Source organism: Psittacula echo, assembly GCF_963264785.1.
Source record: "Psittacula echo genome assembly, chromosome: 6".
In the NCBI taxonomy this organism is placed as follows: domain Eukaryota; kingdom Metazoa; phylum Chordata; class Aves; order Psittaciformes; family Psittacidae; genus Psittacula; species Psittacula echo.
Genome location: NC_137743.1, coordinates 27907634 through 27927704, shown reverse-complemented (window position 1 = coordinate 27927704; position 20071 = coordinate 27907634). Strand labels below are relative to the sequence as shown.

The 20071-nt window shown below is 45.2% G+C and overlaps 1 protein-coding gene across 1 annotated transcript; it reads right to left on the bottom strand.

Moving 5' to 3' along the window:
• Positions 1-14726: 14726 nt before the first annotated feature.
• INHBB (inhibin subunit beta B) lies at positions 14727-19273 on the bottom strand (the record flags this gene model as incomplete). The annotated part of the gene is made up of 2 exons (XM_080621052.1): positions 14727-16204; positions 18871-19273. 2 exons carry the CDS (start codon positions 19271-19273, stop codon positions 15429-15431), a joined length of 1179 nt encoding a protein of 392 aa, XP_080477178.1. The 3' UTR covers positions 14727-15428.
• Positions 19274-20071: the final 798 nt, after the last annotated feature.

The following is a 20071-nucleotide window of genomic DNA, read 5'->3' as shown; positions in this document are numbered from 1 at the left end:
AAGCACAAATGCAGACCAAGTGTCTCAGATTGTTCTTCTCCACTGGATGTATCCATCGATATGCCAGGACACATTAAAACATCAAAGGTATCTTGTGATGTAACATTTTCCTGTATAAAAAAAGACCAATCTCATGCAAGCAGGAAACACTGCACTGGAGTCCACAGAAGTTTGTCTGTTTACATGAAAGCTGAACCAAAGTCTGGAGTTGTTGATGGAATATCCTCATTTATCCAGCTACCCAGTGCATTCAACCCAAATTCACAAATACTTTTTCACTGATGAAACCTGCTGCATCTGGCAAACAACCTATTTGCTAATAAAGATTCACCGATACACAGTCTTGTATTTCACATACTACCATACGGATCATGAATCATAGAATAGTTAGGATTGGAAAGGACCTTCAGATCATCCAGTTACAACCCCCTGCTATGGGCAGAGACACCTCACACTAAACCATGTCACTCAAGGCTCTGTTCAAGCTGGTCTTGAACACTGCCAGGGATGGAGTATTCACAACTTCCTTGGGCAACCCATTCCAGTGCCTCACCACCCTCACAGTAAAGAACTTCTTTGTATCCAACCCAAACTTCGCCTGTTTAAGTTTGCATCCATAACCCCTTGTCCTATCACTACAGTCCCTAATGAAGAGTCTCTGCTTCACATCTCCCTCAAGCTTAGTGGAACTACAAAAGAGTTCAGCTTTTGAAAGTCTGCCTACACACTGAAGCTGCTGAATGTGGCTTTGAGACCCTTTCTATGGGACAATGGATTGGTTGGTGTGGTTTTCATCTTGACTTACGTGAAGAAGTGGTGGGAGACAATATCTGAATCCTTCACTGTATTGTACACCACTGTGTAGGGGCAAACCATTGGGATAGATTTTTTAATGAGATTCAGTAGCAGAAAATTTCTTTTACTACGTCCTCTTTACCAGCTCTCCATTAAGTCAATCTCCCTGAAAGCAAGACCCATAGTGCTGTCCAGAGTGTGGCAGTTTGGGGAACTGAGAATACTGCAAAACCCTCTCTCCTATTCCTCAAATACCAGCTTAGCCACCTCACCCAATCCTCCCTGGGAGGAAGAGACTCCAACCAGTGCAAGTAGAATATTGTAGCTTTCAACAGGATGACGTTTCCATTAATTTCCAAGCTTCGGTTTAAACCTAAGAGTAGTTTGAATAAGAGGGCTGATGGCAATGGGAGCATGATATTCTATGCCACGCATGCTCTTGTCAGTTCATAAAATGAGATGCCATAAAACCTCTCTGCATTACCACAAAAATAAGAAAGAACCAAGGGCTTTGCCTAAAGCATTTTACTTGGGAAGGCAGTCCTGGAACCTTAGATTATTCACTTCCAAGACTAAAAACTCACTTTAGCAAAAAGTGAGTTGCTCCAAAGAATTTCTGTGAAGAACATGAGACTGGTGACCTGTTTCTCATCAGCATGAACTGTGGATCCACTTTCACAGAATCATGGAATAGTTAGGGTTGGAAAGGACCTTAAGATCATCTAGTTAAAACCCCCCTGCCATGGGCAGGGACATCTCTCACTAAACCATGCCACCCAAGGCTCTGTCCAACCTGGCCTTGAACACCGCCAGGGATGAAGCATTCACAGCTTCCCTGGGCAATCCATTCCAGTGCCTCACCACCCTCTCAGTAAAGAATTTCTTCCTTAGATCCAATCTAAACTTCCCCTGTTTAAGTTTGAACCCGTTACCCCTTGTCCTGTCACTACAGTCCCTGATGAATAGTCCCTCCCAGCATCCTTGTAGGCCCCCTTCAGATACTGGAAGGCTGCTATGAGGTCTCCATGCAGCCTTCTCTTCTCCTGGCTGAACAGCCCCAACTTTCTCAGCCTGTCTTCATAGGGGAGGTGCTCCAGTCCCCTGATCATCCTCGTGGCCCTCCTCTGGACTTGTTCCAACAGTTCCATGTCATTTTTATGTTGAGGACACCAGAACTGTACACAATACTCCAAGTGAGGTCTCACGAGAGCAGAGTAGAGGGGCAGGATCACCTCCTTCGACCTGCTGGTCACGCTCCTTTTGATGCAGCCCAGGATACAGTTGGCTTTCTGGGCTGTGAGCACACACTGACAGCTCATGTTAAGTTTCTCATTGACCAACATCCCCAAGTCTTTCTCTGCAGGGCTGCTCTGAATCTTTTCTCTGCCCAACCTGTAGCTGTGCCTGGGATTGCTCCGACCCAGGTGTAGGACCTTGCACTTGGCATGGTTAAACTTCATAAGGCTAGCATCACTTTACCTCACAAAACATCAGTGGCAAAGCTCAGTAAGTCTGCTCTGCAAGTCATCACATCTAAGTCAGCTTCATGACTTAAGCAAGCAAGATTTAGACCTCACTGCAAAGCTGCCACCAAAGAGAGCACAAGCAGGCTTCATTCAGCAAGCAGGGGCAGATCGCATTTTCCATTTGAGGGATACATACAGGTAAACAGCAGCAATGCACCTCCAGGCTGCTCCATGCCTCATGTCACTTTGAATATGGCTACCCAAAAGAGAGAAGGTGGTTTCAAGGCAAAATACAAAACTGAGTAGCTCAGATATCCTTATCCTTCTTCACCAAGGTAAGCCTGACATGCAGAACATGATACTCTGCCTCCAGCACAGTGTCTAGGCTCCTCAAGACATGCTCAACATCCCCCCCACTTGAAGATTATTTGGTATCAAATGTTCGCCAGTGTTTTGAACAGCTAAACAATGAATTTTCCCACTGCCTCTCCTGTTAATGACGAGCGAAAAAAGAATCCCCTAGGGAATTTCCCTTCATCTGCTCACGAGTGCCACTTCGCTAGTCACATTTATCTGACAAATCTTACAGATGGCTTGGCACGAGCTTGCAACAAGCACACCATCATTGGAGCTGGGATTGGCCGCACAAGCCACACGACGCTTTCTTTGGCAAATTGGGCAAGCCTGCAGCAGAGCCCCATACCCACAGTAGCAACCAGAGAAACACCCTTAGAAAATTTACAACTTCATCCAGTGCTGTTTCAGCAGAAGACACCAATGAAGGTGACAGCATTTCTGACACTACAGCCACCCCACAAGGAACAGTCTTGGCACAAAAATTTTACTCTGACCCAGACAGAGAGATATCCTGGAAAATGACTCCCATTGAGTCATTTTCCTGCTGTTATTGTACTAAATGCGTTTCTGTTAAAGATGAATTTTCCCCATTAAAATAATGGGGAAGAGAATATAAAGACCCATCTGCAGGCCACATTTTAAGAAGGGTTTTTGTTTGTTTTCCAACATTGTCTGTGAAAAGTTAGTTGAGTCTTCCGAGCTCTTTCCAGATGTGTACTTTCCTCATGCTACGTACCCAACTGTAATTCCAGTTTGAAAGCTGTTTGACTCAGGCAAATGAATAGCAGGATTTTAAAACAGATACAAATAGTAAAACTAGGGCTTTGTACAATCCCATAGGTACTATCGATGGGACTGTCCAAACACAGACCCTTCTAATCCACCAAGAAAATGCCCTTAAGACCTGTTCAGAGTCAGACTTAAACCCATAAAATCCAGGAAATTCAGAGATAAGCCTGGATATCTGGACTGATATTCTGTCCTCAATTCACCTTACTGGGTAAATGTTAATGAATGCATTTGTTTATTCCATACAGTTCTATGCAGGGAATATCTACAATCTGACATTATGGGAGGAGGTGATTTTTTTTCTCCTGTATGTCTGTGTGTAGGAGTTGCTCAATATAATTTATTCTCTTACACAATAAGACTTCACAGCTCCTCGATCCTTTTAGAGCTATGCAGGGTCTGTCTTGTAAAGCTTCAGAGAGGAGGCCTCAAATTAAAATCAGTTATTACAGGAAACGTGGCTGATTTTCAGTACTCCACGGTCTCTACATTCCATTCATACTAAGCTGGTATTCTAGCACAAGACATCATCCATTCACAGAGGATCTGAACCCACACCTTCACAGGCAACTTGAGACAGAGTTCCCCAGTCAAGACCAGAGGAGACCTGGAGCACACAACAGCTTTGCTTTAGAGCAACAACTCACATGTGCCTGCTGCAACAACCTGTGTAGCAGAGTTACCACATTGAGTACAAGCAGAAGAACAGCTATACCGGCCCATCTAACCCAGCATCAACTCTCCTGTAGCAGTCAAACAGTCAGAAAACAGCAGAAGCAAGGCAACCACTTATGCTATTTCCCTCACATTTCTGCTAGCCTCCAGCTATTTTCAGATCAAGGTATTTCCTAAGCAGATGTGGTTTCTAGCTACTTACTAATCCTCCATGCATTTCTTTATACAAACTTGTCCAGTCATCCTTTGAACCCTAACAAGCTTTTAGCCTCCACAGGCACTTTTGGCAGTGAACTCCTTGTGTCCACTACCACTTGCATGGAGCACACACATTCTTTTCTCTGCTTTGGGCCCGGCTTCTTCTAGTTCATTTAATGACCTTAATTAATGTACTGCCACAGAACAAACAATCCCTGCTCACCTTCTGACTGTTGCTTTGCAGAATTCACTCCTACCCCACCAACATCTCCTCTTCCTTAAGCTGAGGAGTTTCAGTATAATCGATAGCTCCTCACATGGAAGCCATTCAGCACAGCATTTTAATATTTCTCTTAAAGTATTCCAAGTTCTGCTATGTTCAAGATGAGCAGTCCATAACTGCTTGTGCTATTCAAGGTAGTGGCAAATACGGTTGACGTACAAACCATCTCTTTTGTTTCCTTCTGAGCTCCAAGTACAATTCTTTCACTTCACTCTCGGGAAACACTGTCTTTCACATGTTGGAGGAGTACAAAGTAGTTAAAAGGTTTGTCCTTAGTTTTACGGGTAATCTGCAAAGTGGCAGAGAAGTAGAACAAAATCTCCAGGACCCATTCTGACACAGGGGAGTCCAGCGGAACTTTCCAGTGTTGAGCCTTTGTCCTGGTGACTTAGGCAAATTCTCATTTGGACAAAGTACACTTTAAAATTTTAAAGTTATATGAAGCAGTCTCAAATTCAATTATAAAATTATGCCCAGAGAATGAATGAGAAAGACTGGGGCTATCCTTTCACCCTATCAATGATGGATATCATGACACATACATAATTCAGGTCCTGCTACGTTTAGGAGCACATGTCTGAGCTTCCAGGTATGCTCAGAGCAACACAAATACCAGAGTCCTGACATTTCCAATCCAGAAATTACAACTGTGAAATCAGCTTCCAGCAAAAATGGTAAGCAAAACTCATGGCCACAACTTTGCCACCATCAGCTGCTCTTCTCTCTCTGTCCCCCAAATACACAGTACAAATGAGTTTAGGCTAAGCAAATACTTCTGCAGCATGAGAAGGCAGATGTGGCAGAGACTCCTGAAGTCTGCTAAAGGTTTTGCTATTGCCTGCTGATTTGACGTAAAAGATATGCAGATACTACTGTGATGGGCAGCCCTGCAAGCCCATAGTATAGATAAAACTTCCATTTATGACAAAATTAAACCCGGTAAAAAAATGGCACTATTCCATTGAAATCAGTAAGGTTGCACCTGTGAATGCCAGCTGTGAATTGAGTCAATTTGAGGTTCTCAAATGATGTAAAGTGCTTCAGGAGGAAAGATGCTATATTTAGGTGCCATATTATTGCTATGTAGACACTTTCATAACCCCTAATTATGGGGCTTTTTTTGCAAGCTCTGTAGTATTAACTGGATTGGATAAATATATAATTAGAGAGTGTTTCAACACGCACACTCTTGATGCTAGAAGCTTTATCAGCTCTTTCTTTTCTTCATGATCTGTTTTGCTTTGCTTTTAAAGCTGTTTCTATCAATTATGGCAAGATTTACTCAGAGCCCCAGTAAAGGGTCACTGTAGACATCCCAGCAGAATAGATCTACATTTATGTTCCAGAACTCTCCTGTTTTCAGGAAAGACAGCTCTAGGGTGACATTGTATAACACTTACAGAAGCTAAGCTGATCAGACGGGGGGAAAGAAAAAAATTAGGAAAATAAAAAAGAGGGGGACAAACACAACAATGAAGAAGCTTTCAGATGTTCCCTGACGCCAAATTATTTATAGAATAAGAGTTTCTACTCCAATACCTTTGATAGAAGATCTGCTGCCTAAATATTTGCTTCATCCTGCTCCTCTCTTCTGCCAGTGGACAGAAAGAAAGATCTAAGGAGGTTAATTTTCTGCACGGTACCAGGGATGCACAAAGAGTTTCAAAGATTTCTAGATAGGAGGCAAATACATCCCTGCCTAAAAGAACAACCATCCTAACAAATTACTAAATTGCTTGACACAAGAAAGGCAAGCTATGGGTTTGGGAGGGTTTTTTCAGTATCCTGCTTTGTCAAATTAAAAGATACCATTAACTTTTCAATTCATTCAGTAGTCCAGGGCGGGGGGGGGGGGGGGGGGGGGGGGTGGCGGCGGGTGGACGAGTGATTAGGAAAGCAGCACCAGCATTTTCCTTCATAGGTGTTGATAAAGTCTGTTTTACCCTTTATTGCTAAGAAAAAAAAAAAAAACTTTACTAACGCTTGTTCTCACTTTTCTGATCAGGCATGGCCAATAAATTATTTGGCAGGTTCTTTCAACTGTGTTTATGAACCTTTTCCCCTTGTGCCAGCTTACATCTAGTGAGAATTTGGAAAGCTAAATTAAAAGTATAAACACTTCAAAACAAAAGTTAAGAATAGAAAGAATTAAGGATATTGCTAGAGTGACATGATACGGATGCTGTATTATTAAACAAACAGCTCACAATGGTATTATGACATGAGTAATAATTCCTGATGCCATGAACATATTGCAGGAAAGAACAATATTACCAGCTATGGAGATACAGAGAGCACAATACCAGGAGACTGGCTGCTGATTGATCTAAAGGAAGGGTTTTGTCTACAAGCCAACAGGATAAATTCACACCTGGTGCAAATGGGTGCAACAACGGAAGTTCGCTGAGTTGCAGCATCTTCAGCTAGGCTCTAATATTGCACCAAAAGTACTATGGGCTTTGCTCTGTGCAGTCTTGGAGCCTGTTTACAGCTGTAATTGACTAGGGAATTCTAATTTGGTAGGATTTTGAACCTACTTTGCACAGATGTGAATAACTGAATTTGGCCCAACATTAACGCTAGCAGATTTTTAAGCCCAGCAAGTCACAGAGCACTTCTGAATTGTTGTAATGTTCAACATCATCACAATAAAGTCTGACAGACACAGGGTGCTGGTGGTTATCTGCTAATGGACTGGTTTGCCATTCCTTTTGTTATATCTAGTAACTTTGGAGTGCGACTGGTGATGCTAAAGAAAAAGATTACTGTAAGAGCCAGCATATTCACAGGCTTGACAGACAAAGCATGGAATCAGATCCTGGGGTGCACTTACAGCATGTGCTTCCTGTAATTGAAAATCTATTTGCAGCACAGAGAGTAGAAAAAGCTTTCATTTGGGGTGAAACTTAAACATAAGCTTTACTTTCCCTGTTTGATGCAGTAACCCAGTTCAAGACAGTATGGTCTGGAAGCAATGTGCTCCAAGATTCACATGTCTACAATTGCCATGGGGTAGGGGGTTAAGAACAAAGTAAGGGAACCTACCCATAAAATGAAATAGAGGGCTTGATTCATTGTCACACACTGTTAACATAGTGATTTGACCACTGTGGTGTGCAGCTAATATAAACAGAGACGGCTTAAATCCTAAGTCTCTGTAGCTATCACATAGTTAATAAGAAACACTCAGCACAGAGGTTTAGGTGGGCTCACTCTGCCCAAGTGCTGTCCAGCAGTTCCCAGTATAGGAAGCATGGCTCAATGCAAAATGTGTGACCAGGGTGCTATGGTGTTCTCCCTTTCTCAGCTTTTACAGCAACACTGGGGACCCCTGACAGCTATCCTAAAGGCAGCCTCGAGGTTGCTCCAAACTGTGCTAAAGACCAAACCAGCTTCTGAACAATTTCAAAGCACAGGTTAAGCAAAAGTGGTTTGCTGCACTCTCTTGGATGTGGAGCTGGCTGGAACATGGCCACATCTGAGAACAGGCTGCTTTCTCTTCAGCCATCACAAGAGCATCTACACAGCACATACTTAGTGCAAGACAGCATACTTAAGATGAGGCACCCCAAAGGCAAGAGAACTACTCAAAGCAGTGGGCAGCTACACTGGATTACCTCCAATCTATCATCAGGATCCCCCAAAACACATTTTACTACAGAGGCACTAACAAGACAAAGTTGATTTGCTTAGAGAAAGCCTTGCTTTTCTTGTCTGTGTGTTTGCACATAAAATGCATGCTCACCCATGCAAACATGCCACCCCAATCAAGTCAAACATACACAATGCATTTAAGACATAAATAAATAGTTATGAGTCACTGATAACCACCTCATAAATTACATGGTCTTACAAAGTATCACTGCTAAAGATAATTCATACAATTGGATACAAAATATGCATATATGACTCTCATTAGAACAGATAAGAGTTGTTTGTTTCCTTTCAAAGAGCCCAAGGCCTTAATTTACAAGGTCCTGAATTATTTTTTTTAAGCTTAAAGTCCCACATCTGTAGGTCAGTTCCAAAACCTGACCCAAAAATAAACCATAAGAGAGCAAACCTGACCACAGCAAGCATAGTGAATAGGAGATGGGACAAGGGGATCTAAAAAGCCAAGAGCACAGTCTTCTCCAGCTCACAGGAGCCAGTTCTGCTAACATTAATAGCCCTTTTCCTCAAATGGGTGTTGCTTCAGCATCCACCTCTCCTACCTCACTCCTGTTGTACTGCCCAGGACAAGGCTCACCATCACCCAGGCGAGGAGCTAAGCTACAGCCGCAGTAAAGCACAGCCACTGCAGTTCTTCCACAGCTTGTGACAAACTCTTCTGTGGGAGCGGGAACAAGACACTCCATCCAACAAAGCAAAGAAGGACAAGATCAGCCCTGCAGCCTCTGCTTGGGCAAAATCTAAATGCCACTTTGGTACCACTTGACTGACACAGCCCAAACATGGCGTGTTTGTTTTGCTGACACATAGGTTTAAGTTTTCTCCCCAGCCACATCTTCTTTCCCCTTGGATACAATAGCCATCTTCATAGCACTTATTATAACATATTGCAGCAATAACATGCAATTATCCTCAAAAACAAAGCAAAAGCTCAAGATAAAAATAACAGGCACTGAGCACACTTACCAGCTGGAGGAAGGCAGTACTAGCTGCAGCCTACTACAACACAGCCATTTTAGGGCTACAGCTGCCTCTCCCAAGCCTGTTTTGAAAGGCCAGTCTGCAGGAAGACATGCCAGAAGATAAGCCCTCTCCAAAAGCAAGTCCAAAGTGAGAAGGAGAAGGCAGCAGCAGGGCTCAGCAGAGGTGCTCATTAGGCAGAGATGTGCCTCACCTGGGGTCTGTGTGCTTTGCAGCTGGATTCAGTGCATTCAGTGGATTCATTTGGGCCAGGAAAGATCTTGAGTTGCTTCACCACCTGGGAGGGCTGATCCTTTCACTAGGAGAGATCTGTCAGGTGGCCAGCAAACACAGCTCTCATCCTAGGTCTTCCTTGATGGTGATGTCTGACCTATGGAAATCAATACACCTCTCAGGTTTTCTTCTTGCCCTTTTTTCTCTTTTGCTGAGTATGCTTACTTTGCCCAAGACAGACTCAGCTGACCCTACTGTTTCCAGGCTTTCACAAAAATGTACCCTGAAAGCAGGTTATAGTAAGGGGGAAAAACAGCTTCAAGAACCAAAAAGAGAAAAATCTATGAATTTAATAAAAGTATTTGCTTAAAATTCTCAGCAGCAGATAACAAAGATGGTAAACCTGATTAAGTACAAGGAAACTGTATGCATATCTCGCATCTCTGATGGCTTCAGAGATCTTTCAGGTTTAAATGGCATGTGTATAAAACGTGACATCTCTGCTTTGTACAAGAAAGTCTGTTTAGAGATGCACACATTCAAGAAGGGCCTCTGTTGAATAGAATTGGCCAAATCAGATTAAAAACCCAGTATCTATGATGAAGGCTGCAAGCTGCCTGCTCAGAGAGGCTCCAGTGATGTGAACCAGAGGTTCCTTGCATGTGGTCAGGCCTTAAATTTGGTACTGGAATTTAAAAACAAATTAATATTCCCATGCAATATTGACTTTTTTTTTTTTCCAGGGTAAAAGATTTTACAGCATGGAATGCTATATGCAGTGGTTACATGAGTCCAAGTAATTGTACCAATTATATAATTTGATATAATTGCACTAATTACATAAACACATAATAATGAAATATAAGTTATTCCAAGAGCTAAACTGGAAGAACATTAAAGAACCTAAATCTGCTCCCACTTATTCTAGTACAAATCAGAAACAATTCCCCTGAAATCAATGAAGGTACCGAAATAAAATTGGCCCCTCAAATAACAAGCAGTCAGGTAAATCCAGCTTTTGGTTCAAGGGTACTGACTGGGCAAGCAAATGAAAGCTACTGGGGTATGTTATACAAATAGAGATTGCTGACTCCTGGCCAAATTCCAGTGTGTGCAGGGAGATTCTTCCTTTGTTCATGACCAGGTTTGGGGTCTTCTCTTTTTTTCTGATCTGTCATGCAGCATCTGTGGGTTTTGTAAAATATTTTAGCTGCTGATTCCAAAGCAGGGAAAAAAAAAAAAAATAAATTTTAGAAATACTGAGGTTGAGCTGGGCCCAATCAGGATTTCAAGAAAAACAGATTCAGGTGTGTCTTTGGTGCTAGCCCGAATTACATCTGCAGACTTTAGGGGAGCTACTGCAGACTGACACCAGTATTAACAGAAACAGACTCTCTTCTTCGGCAAAAGTTTGCACCTCTGATCCATTTTGCAAAATGTTTTTCAGCCCTTCACTGTAGAAACCACTCCAAACAAAAATTATTCTTAAAAATGATTCATTCAGTGAGGGATTTCCCTCTTCTCCCATGGCAGGGAGACTGCAGCAATTAATTTCAGCGGTGGACTTCATCTCTCACAAGTAACAAAGCAAAGAAGGTGAGAGCTGGCAATTTTGGAGCAGGTGTCTGTTATGTGTGGAAACACATAATGTATGCAGAGTTAATCCACCAAGTGCTCTGTTGCACCACATCATGACAGTCACCCCGTTCACATCATCCTCATTAACGCCAGTGGGAGGTCCAGGCACTGGGACTGGGGTTTTGCTTGCATTAGAATATTTTAAAGGACTAATATTTTCCAGCTGCAGAGATTGATTCTTCTGCATGATAGAAGACACTGATTTAGCATTTACAGGACCAAATTCAAGGCCTATCAGAGACTATAGGGACACCTAGTCACCTCAGGGAGGGTATGGACCAGACCAAGCTGTTTTTTTAGGTACAGTACTTAACCTGGCATAAGGCAGCGAAACTGGATGCTCAGTTTTATAAGGATGGGAGTGACAGATGGGAAAATGAACCCCAGCATTCTCAAAATGCAGCCATTAATCTTGGGCATCTTGCATTTTGCCTGATTTCAAAAGTGCAGGAGGTGGAAGCTGCAGACAGTGGAATTCCTGCAGCTCCCTGCAAAAAGCTGGCAAGAGCACTAACCTTGACACATCTCTGAAAAATCAAGCCCAACTGTTTCAGATTGGTCCCACAAAATTAAAGACCTTTTAAATTTTATTTTATTTTAGCCTTAAAAATCTGTGTGACAGGTTGCTGCTGGCACCAGGACTCAGAAATTCCTCACTAGCTGCAGCACACCCAGAGCACTGACTCCAAACTGCAGAAAACTCAAAGCATGTTCTGTTACAATCGATTTCCAGAGGCAATTTCACACAAAATAAAAGGACTTGGGAACCTGGACCATGATCTAGCTTTTCCTACTCCTTGATGATGCCCCTGACACTGTACTGATTCATGCTCTTCTTTGCGTTTCTGTTTCTGCCCCATGAATATCAGGGCTGTAGCTGCAAATGGGGGAATGGGGAAGGCAGGGGAAGAAAGCTGTGAAAGCTTTTTACCAAGAAAAGGGATGTTCTCTTCCCGAAAGAGTTCAGGCTCCTAGTCTTGCTTGTGGGTTTGCAGTGGGATGTGGAGCACAGCCCATTCCTGCCCCTTGATTCTGGCCAACCCAAGCTCATAGCATCCTGGCTGCCAGTAGCTCCCTGCTCCCCAGGACTGCAAGTCCAAATCCCATGCCGAGACACCGTGCTTTCCTCCTGGGAGAGCACAGGAGTCCCAGTGTCCAATGCAGGGCTTGGCTTCAACCCCAGAAACCAAACACTTTCAATTAAGAATGAAACCTAACCGGACCCAGCCTCCAGGGCCTTGCATTTCAATAGGAAAGATTTCTCAATATTTCCCATTTTTAAAAGTGCAGCCCAGTCTTGTTCATAACGACAGTGTCATATTAGGTCAAATGTGCCTTCAGACTGAAGGGACATCTATTTGCCACTGATTTCAAGGCGAGTTTGTTCAATTTATCAGTAGCACAGTTGAACAAAGGGAGAAGGCTGCTAAGAGATGGAGCAGGAGCAGAGAGCTTTGACAATAAATGTTCAAGGTGGTGAGAAAACTATGAAATATTCAAAAAATTTGGTCTGGGGACAAAGTTCTGCACAGCAGGTTGTTGACACAGCCACAGCAAATTGCTGCTGCAGATCTCCTGAAACAAAGTCATTTCACTGCAGTGTCTGGCTTGGGGAGGGGTGGGCAGAGCCATGCTTGAATGTGAATTGTAACTAGAACCCATCATTAGCTGCATGAACTTGCTTCTTCAACACTTTCCAGGTCTCAGGGTCAGACCTAACATTTGCTAAGTCAACAGAAGTCCTTCTGTCAGCTTCAGCTGGCATTTGCTTAGGTCTCCAGGAGGAAGAATTTATCTGTGCAGATCAATGAAATCCATATCTGGATATATGCACAGCTGCCGAGAATTTCTGTATTTTGGGGTTTGTTAGTAATCCCTTGTTAGTAAAGGGGATGCATTTTACTCAAAGAAAACCTCTCCTTGGTGCCAGCTAATTAAAAAGAAAAAACTTCATCAAACAGTATTGACCTCTTTTTCCTGGAAGTGCTTTCCACCTTATTTTTTTACCTCTTGTAACCACTGAGGGAGTGACCTAGACAAGAAGTTACATTCTTATACAGCAGGTGAACCAGGAACTTGCTGTAAATGACCTGCAGGTATGCGGAACAGCACCGTTCCTTTGCCCAGAGACACTGCACTGATGCAGATAGAAAGAAGCAGATGCTTACATGTATAGACAGCAATAAAAGTGGAGTGTAACATTTTTAGGAGCACAGCTGAGCTCTCAGACAAGGCTTTCTGCAGTGACTAATACAACTACAGTCTAATGTGACAGTTCAGTGTCTGCAGCCACATCCAGTCCTGAAAGTAAGCAAGTTTCTCCAGATGTTACACACTGAAAAGAGGGGGGGGGGGGGGGGGGGAGAAAAAAGAAAAGCACATCCAGTTTTCAATCTTTTTTATTTATTTAAACTGTACACAAATGTAAAATACTTCAACAGCAAATCTAAGTGAAAATTGTTTGGTTTAAATTATTATGGAACAGAACCTAAAAGGAACTTTATTAAATAAACATAAAAATTGGATTTAAAGGATGCACATATTGTAATGTATTCTACAATAGTCTTTTTTTTTTCACTCTACATTCCATGTGCGTATGGTATAGAAAAGACACTGAATAGAACAAACAGAATCCATTTTGTACCCTGAAACAATTGGTAGGCCTTGTGAGGGATTGCTCAGTATGACTACATGATATGATGGCTTTGCCATCTCATAAAAATTATAACTAATATGTTGGCCTCTTTGGTTCCAAAATTTATGTATAATACATTTAACTGTATTCATTTTTTGCTGCTATAAAAATAACATTTTTTTCAAATGGCAGTTTTTTGACTAATCATGCAACTAAATCAGTGCAAACATTAAAAGCAATCATTCGCTTTAAAAAAGAAGCAAAAGATTTAATTTCAAGTATAAAAAAATATAAAAAAGTCATATCATAAGTCCAGTTTTGTCTAGTATGGGTCAACACTTTAAATTGCATAGCTCATGCGGCACCTGTTTACCTAGATAGTGAGCAAAGATAAGTGCACTATCAAGTACCACTTTTCAAGGCATTGAAATTTGCAAGTGCTATTATACGTGCATTCAAGCAGTTTGCAAGTGCTATGCTGTATCATTATTTTCTGATCTTTATGGCCATCCTCGACACCTCCTGGTAAGGAAATCGAAAGCACTCTCCTCCTTTCCAAGACTTGTTAAAATGTTCCTTGCCTGTTACTATACGCACTGCATTTTTCAGAACATCTCCACTCTGTTACTGTCACTCCTCTTTAGGGTTCACTCCTCTTTAGGGTTCATTGGTTTAGCCGCAGTGGCGTCGCTTGTTTGCTCACTCCCCACATGACATGTCCTTTCTGAGTCCCCCATTGAAGAACACAGATTGCAACTCTGACTTTTCATTCTTTGAACAGCAAGAGATGCCAATGGTCAATACAGTCCAGATACGGTATCCGATACCCTTTTCCAAGACATGGTGGGTGCAGCCATCCACAGGTTGCTGGTGGGCAGTTAAAGCATCAGATCACGCTAGCCCAGCTTGTGACTACACAAGGGTCAAATGTTAGTAATACAGCAGTTGCTTATGCATCTGTCCCCTTTTCTCTCTCTCTCTCTCTGATGGTACCATGTGATTCATTACTGGAAGTGCTGTAGGAAGATGCGGGTATCTGTGATGCTTACATTAAGTATATTTAAATTAAGAGGAAATGATCACCTCCCAACGCAGTGTCCTGCAGCTTCTCATTAGACCTCAGAGGTGACAGTCGACTTTTTTTTCTTTTTCTCAATTTTCTAAGTTTGGTCATTTCGACACCTGCAAGAATACATCATCTTCTCGCAGTCTGTGCTTTTGCCTGAGCAAAGGGAGCTCATTTCGATCTGGCTTCACCGGCAGGCGGGGAAACAGCTGCTCAGCTGTTCACTCATACCAGCAGGCATTTAGGTCCATCGTCACTGGTCACTGACTTTCTGTGCTCATGTTCCTTTTCCGAGCTGCCTTGTGTGTGTGTGCATGTGTCTGTGTATGTGTTGGTGTAAGTGTGTACGAGCGCGTGTTTGTGTGCGTGCCCATGTTTCCTGTGTGTGTGTCTTTAAGATATTTCATAGCATTAACTTATAAGTGGTAGAATAGATAAGTGTCCAAGATCCACAAACTGCCACTGTCCTGACACCAAAGTGAAATGATTTTTTTTTTCTTTTTTTTTTCTTTTTTTTTTTGTCAAACTTTTCCACAGTGACTTTCCAACACTGATGCCTGGATACACAGTGAAACTTCCTTCAACACCATCTTTTACAGGAATGTTTCTTTCTCTCTCTCACCCTCTGTCTCTCTCCCCCCAAAAAAAACACACCTTAAATCAAGCACAACCACATTCTTCCACAATCATATTGGGAACGTCCCTTTTCACAATGTTGTATTCATCATCAAAGTACAGCATTGACATTGTGCTAAGTTTGGTTGGAATGCAACAGGAGTTCACGGTGCCCGGGTTCAGCCCCCGCATTCGGTACTGATTCACGACGGCGGTGTGAAAGGAGGAAGCCGACCCCGGGACGCCGGCCAAGTAGGCCGGGCAGCTCCCTTCACAGTAATTCCCATAGTAACCTGATGGTGCTATGATCCAGTCATTCCACCCAATGAGTCTAAAGTCAATGTAAAACTGTTGCCTGCAACATAGATTGGTCCTGCCATCGCACTCCAGGCCTCTTTTCCGGATCCTGTGCTTGTTATCGGCGAGGCGGGCTTGTACCACTAAAAAAGGCCGGTGGGATTCCTCCCCGGGGTCCACATAAATTGGCAGCACTGAATACTCTTCACAGCCCTCGCATTGAACATCCAAGTTCAGTCTCCTTTCTCCTCTCTCAAACAGAGCCTGGATCGCCTCTGTCATGGGAAAAGTGTGCCAACCACTTCTTTTGAGATCAACTTTCTTTTCAACCACATTCCACTTGTTGCTAGTGTCCGGGTCTTGGAAATAGACTTTGACTTTTACTTTTCGCCTGCTGCCTTTCTCTAAGACATATGGAAGCAGCTTCAAGTAAAGCCACAGGCTGGCTTGAACGACAAACAAGTTCTGGTTCCCTTCATTCGAGATGAAGAAATAGAGGCGGACTCTAGATGAAGCCAGATCATCTGCAAGATAAGGAGAGATCAGCAAGATTAAGTCAAAAAGGAAACGTTAGCTTGTGTGCCATTCTGGATTTGGGAACAACACTAGAGCACAGCAGATCGAGGGAGCAGTGACAACAGGACTGTGCTGGCCAGAAGGCACGCACTGAATCAGATATTCCCAATTTGCAATCAAAATGAATTAAAAAGGGAACTTCCCACAGCAACGCTCAGAATCAGGATTTAGTCGGATGTCTCAGATCCACAGATAACAGTGAGAGCTCTCCAGAATATGGATTTTTTTCCAGCCAGCCAGCTTTAAAGACACCACAGCGGCACCTTGATTCAGCGGACACTAGAACTCTGCTATCTTGTCAGTTTAAGAACAGTTTTGACTTTCAGCTACCTGCCAATTCTCCCGGGGAGAGCCCTTTCAATAACCACTGACACGCCAATGCCAAACTGGGGATTTTGTTTCAATTTTCTCGTATTCTCATGGAGGTTTAACAGCGAGGATTCAGGAGACGGAGGGAAAATATTTCAGTAACGTGCCTGCTTGTCCACCAGATCAAGCTAATCCCCACTCAGCCTGGTAGAATATTTGCTATTATTGATCATTTTGATCTCTGCCTTTCCCCCCCAAAATGATAAACTTCCATACAAGGCAAGGCAACGAAGCGGCTGCTCTCACTGTAACGCCGTCACTGCCTGTTCTCAATACGCTTTTCAGTAACGCCAGAATTAAAAAAACGAAATTGTCACGGAAAACCAAATGTCACCAAATGTCTGACATAACCCCTTATTTGTAAACAGAAGAGCCTGCTGCCTGAAATGTTTCAGAAATACCAGTGGCCCTCCTGCATTTTTGTACTATAAGTCCTAACTAAATTTGGCGTAGACGATAAATGTGCAAGCTGGCCTTTATGGCGGAGACTGTAATTCTGGTCCTTGAATCAAAGCCTCCCAATCATTATTTAAAATTATTGCTGGAAAGGCATTTTCTCATCTGCCTGTATCTGTTTCACTTCTTTCTGTACAGAGACACATGTAGATTTTTCTTCCCTTTCTTTTCTTTTCCTAAGAATCTTTATTATTTTTGTCAATCTCTGAATGGGATTTTTTGTGGAGTCAGTGTCTTCATTTTTTATCCTAGACGCCTTTCAAATGTGCCTTCAGGGCCCATTCATGCTACCTTGTAATATTTCAGTGACAAAAAATTTTCACTGTGTTTGTCTACATTTTACACAAAGTCGATTTTGGAAGTGTTACAGAAGCCAGCGATTGATTGAATACCAAATGGCAGTATAAGCCCACCCCAGACCTCCTAACAACAGCCTACTAAAAAATAATAAACCCCAAAATGTATGCTGAGAAAGCCTTCCACATGTTAGTAAATACACAACTTCTTTATAAACTGTGGTGACAGCAACAGAAAAAGAACAGTACAGCATTACTGCACTGATCCACATCGTTTGTGTTGTGTGAGATTATGTGTACCCATAAATTTTGTATGTGAATATAACAAGCACATGTATAATGCAACAGATCCATAGATACTGTAAATGTATATGCCTTTGGTAAGTGGGAGGATAGATAAAGAAGATGAGTGGGCAGTATACAGGATAGAAAGAGATTTATTTTGTGGACAAATGATACAGAGATGCCACACAAAGATAGAGAGAGAAAAATGAACTGAGCAATAGAGCGATGAAGGAGAAGAGAGATGGGCAGATAGACGAGGAGAGAGCTAACTTGCAGTGCAATGTTGTTAGAGCCAGATGTGCAAAGTTCACAGGCACAGTGGTTGCCTGGATAAACTGCTGGAAAGCTGTGCTGGAGGGATTCAGTAACACATAACTGCAATGGCTGGACAGGACTGAGATGGCTGGTACTGTGGAGACGGATGGCACAGTTAGTAAACAGACTCATGGACAGAGAAGGGACAGACACGCTTGGTAGGAGGCTGCAGGCAATGGACAGACAAGGCCAATACTACAGATGAAAGCTAAATATATGGGAAACAAATGGAAAGGTAGAAAGGGCAAATACGAGCCTCAATAGACAGATGCATGCTGTCAACCAGACGAATGTGCAGGGCAGACAGATGAGGCAAAAGATGCAAGAGATAGAGTGGGACAGGCAGAGGAGGGACAGGGGGATGCACAGGGATGGTGGCAAGCCACGGTGCAGCTGGAAGGACCGGAGGGAAGCCGAGGGCACAGAGAAATTGAAGCGAGTTGAGAAGGGATGAAGGGATGCAGCGAGGGGAGTTTCAAGGCACAATCCAGAGAGAATCCCAGGCACCGGGGCACAGGCAGGGAGGGCAGGAAGGAGCAGGCAGGGCCGGGGCGAGATGTGCAGGGGAAAGGGGCGAGCAGATGAGGCGAAGGACATGCAGGACAGCCCGACAGCCAGGTGCCTGCAGCAGGCAGGAGGGCAGGCAGGGCGTGAGGTGAACAGGCAGCGGGTCCAGGCAAGAGCGGTCAGGGGCGCTGCCAGGGGTCAGGCGCAGGGACAGGGAAGGCGTGCATGAGGCCAGGCAGGGCGAGCTGGAGGTCTGATAGGGACTGATAGGGGTCGAGCGGGGGATCCACAGGGGTGAGCCAGGCGGGGCGGGGGATCGAGGCCGTCCGGGCAGGACAGGGCACGGCAGGGCGGGCAGCAGGGTCGCGGGGCCGGGCGGCGCCCACCTGTTTCGGCGAAGCTGATGATCTCGGAGATGGGGTCGTGGGCCGGGGGCCCGGCGCTCGCCTGCCCGTCCAGGCTGGGTATCTCCACGCGGCCGTCCTCCCGCACCTTGCCGGCGTGCAGCTTGCGCAGTGCCGTGACCATGGCCGCCTTGGGCACGGCGTGCGTAATGTTGGGCCGGTCCCGCATCTGCAACCGGCTCAGGATGTGCCTCTTTACCGCCTCCAGGAAATCCCCGTCCACCTTGCCCGGCTCCTCGGGCCGCCGGAAGCCGCAGGAGGTGCATGTGTCCTGCGGGGAGCCGCCGGCGGGAGCCGGCGGGGTCGGGGTGGCCACAGCGCCCAGCAGGAGCAGCCCGCAGGCCAGCAGCGCGGCCAGCACCCCCCGGCGAGCCGCCCCGTCCATGGCGGAGGAGCGGGGGGCCGAGCTGGGGGCCGCCCCGAAGCGCCGCAGGGAGCCCGTCTGCAGGCAGCGCCGCTCCGTGCGCTCCGCTTCGCGGAGGGGGCGGTGGCAGCCAAGCTGGGGGGCCGCAACCGCTCCGCGCAGAGGGGGAGTCGCGGCGGAGGGAGGGGGCGCCCGGGGAAGCGGCGTGTGCCGCCGGGGAGGCGGAGGGGAAGGCTGCACCAGCAGGAACCGAGGGCGAAGTTGAGGGGGGGGGTGTGTGTGCAGCGGGCTCGGCGTGCACGGAGAGCCCGGCTCCACGGGGGTGGGGGACGGCAGCAGGTGAGGGGGTGGCTGCGGAGCCCGGGGAGGAGGGAGGGGGAGCAGGCAGCGAGCCGGAGGTGCGAGGGTAGCTGGGGAGCAGGCTTGGAAAGGCGGCGCCGCGCTGCCCCGGTGCCCCGCGCCGCTTCAGAGGGGCATCCCCGGGCGCAGCCGCTCCTGGTCCATCGCTCGCTTCGGCAGGTCCGGGCGGGCCGCGGAGAGGAGCTCTTTAGTCCAGCGTCATTGAGGGGGGTCAGGGAGATAAACGAAGCAGATTTATATACAATCCAATTTATAGCCTGGAAGGGGGGGGGGGGGGAGAGAGAAATGCCACTTGTACCCCCCCGCCCACTCCGCCCCCGCAAGACAACAATCCACAGGCCGTGGGTGCCGGTCTCTGGGCAGGTCGGCTCCACGCCGCTCGGCTGTCCCTGTTCAGAGCCCTCGGCGTCTCAGCGTGCCATCGAAGCTGACCCGGAGCATGGCTGGGGAGGGAGCCGG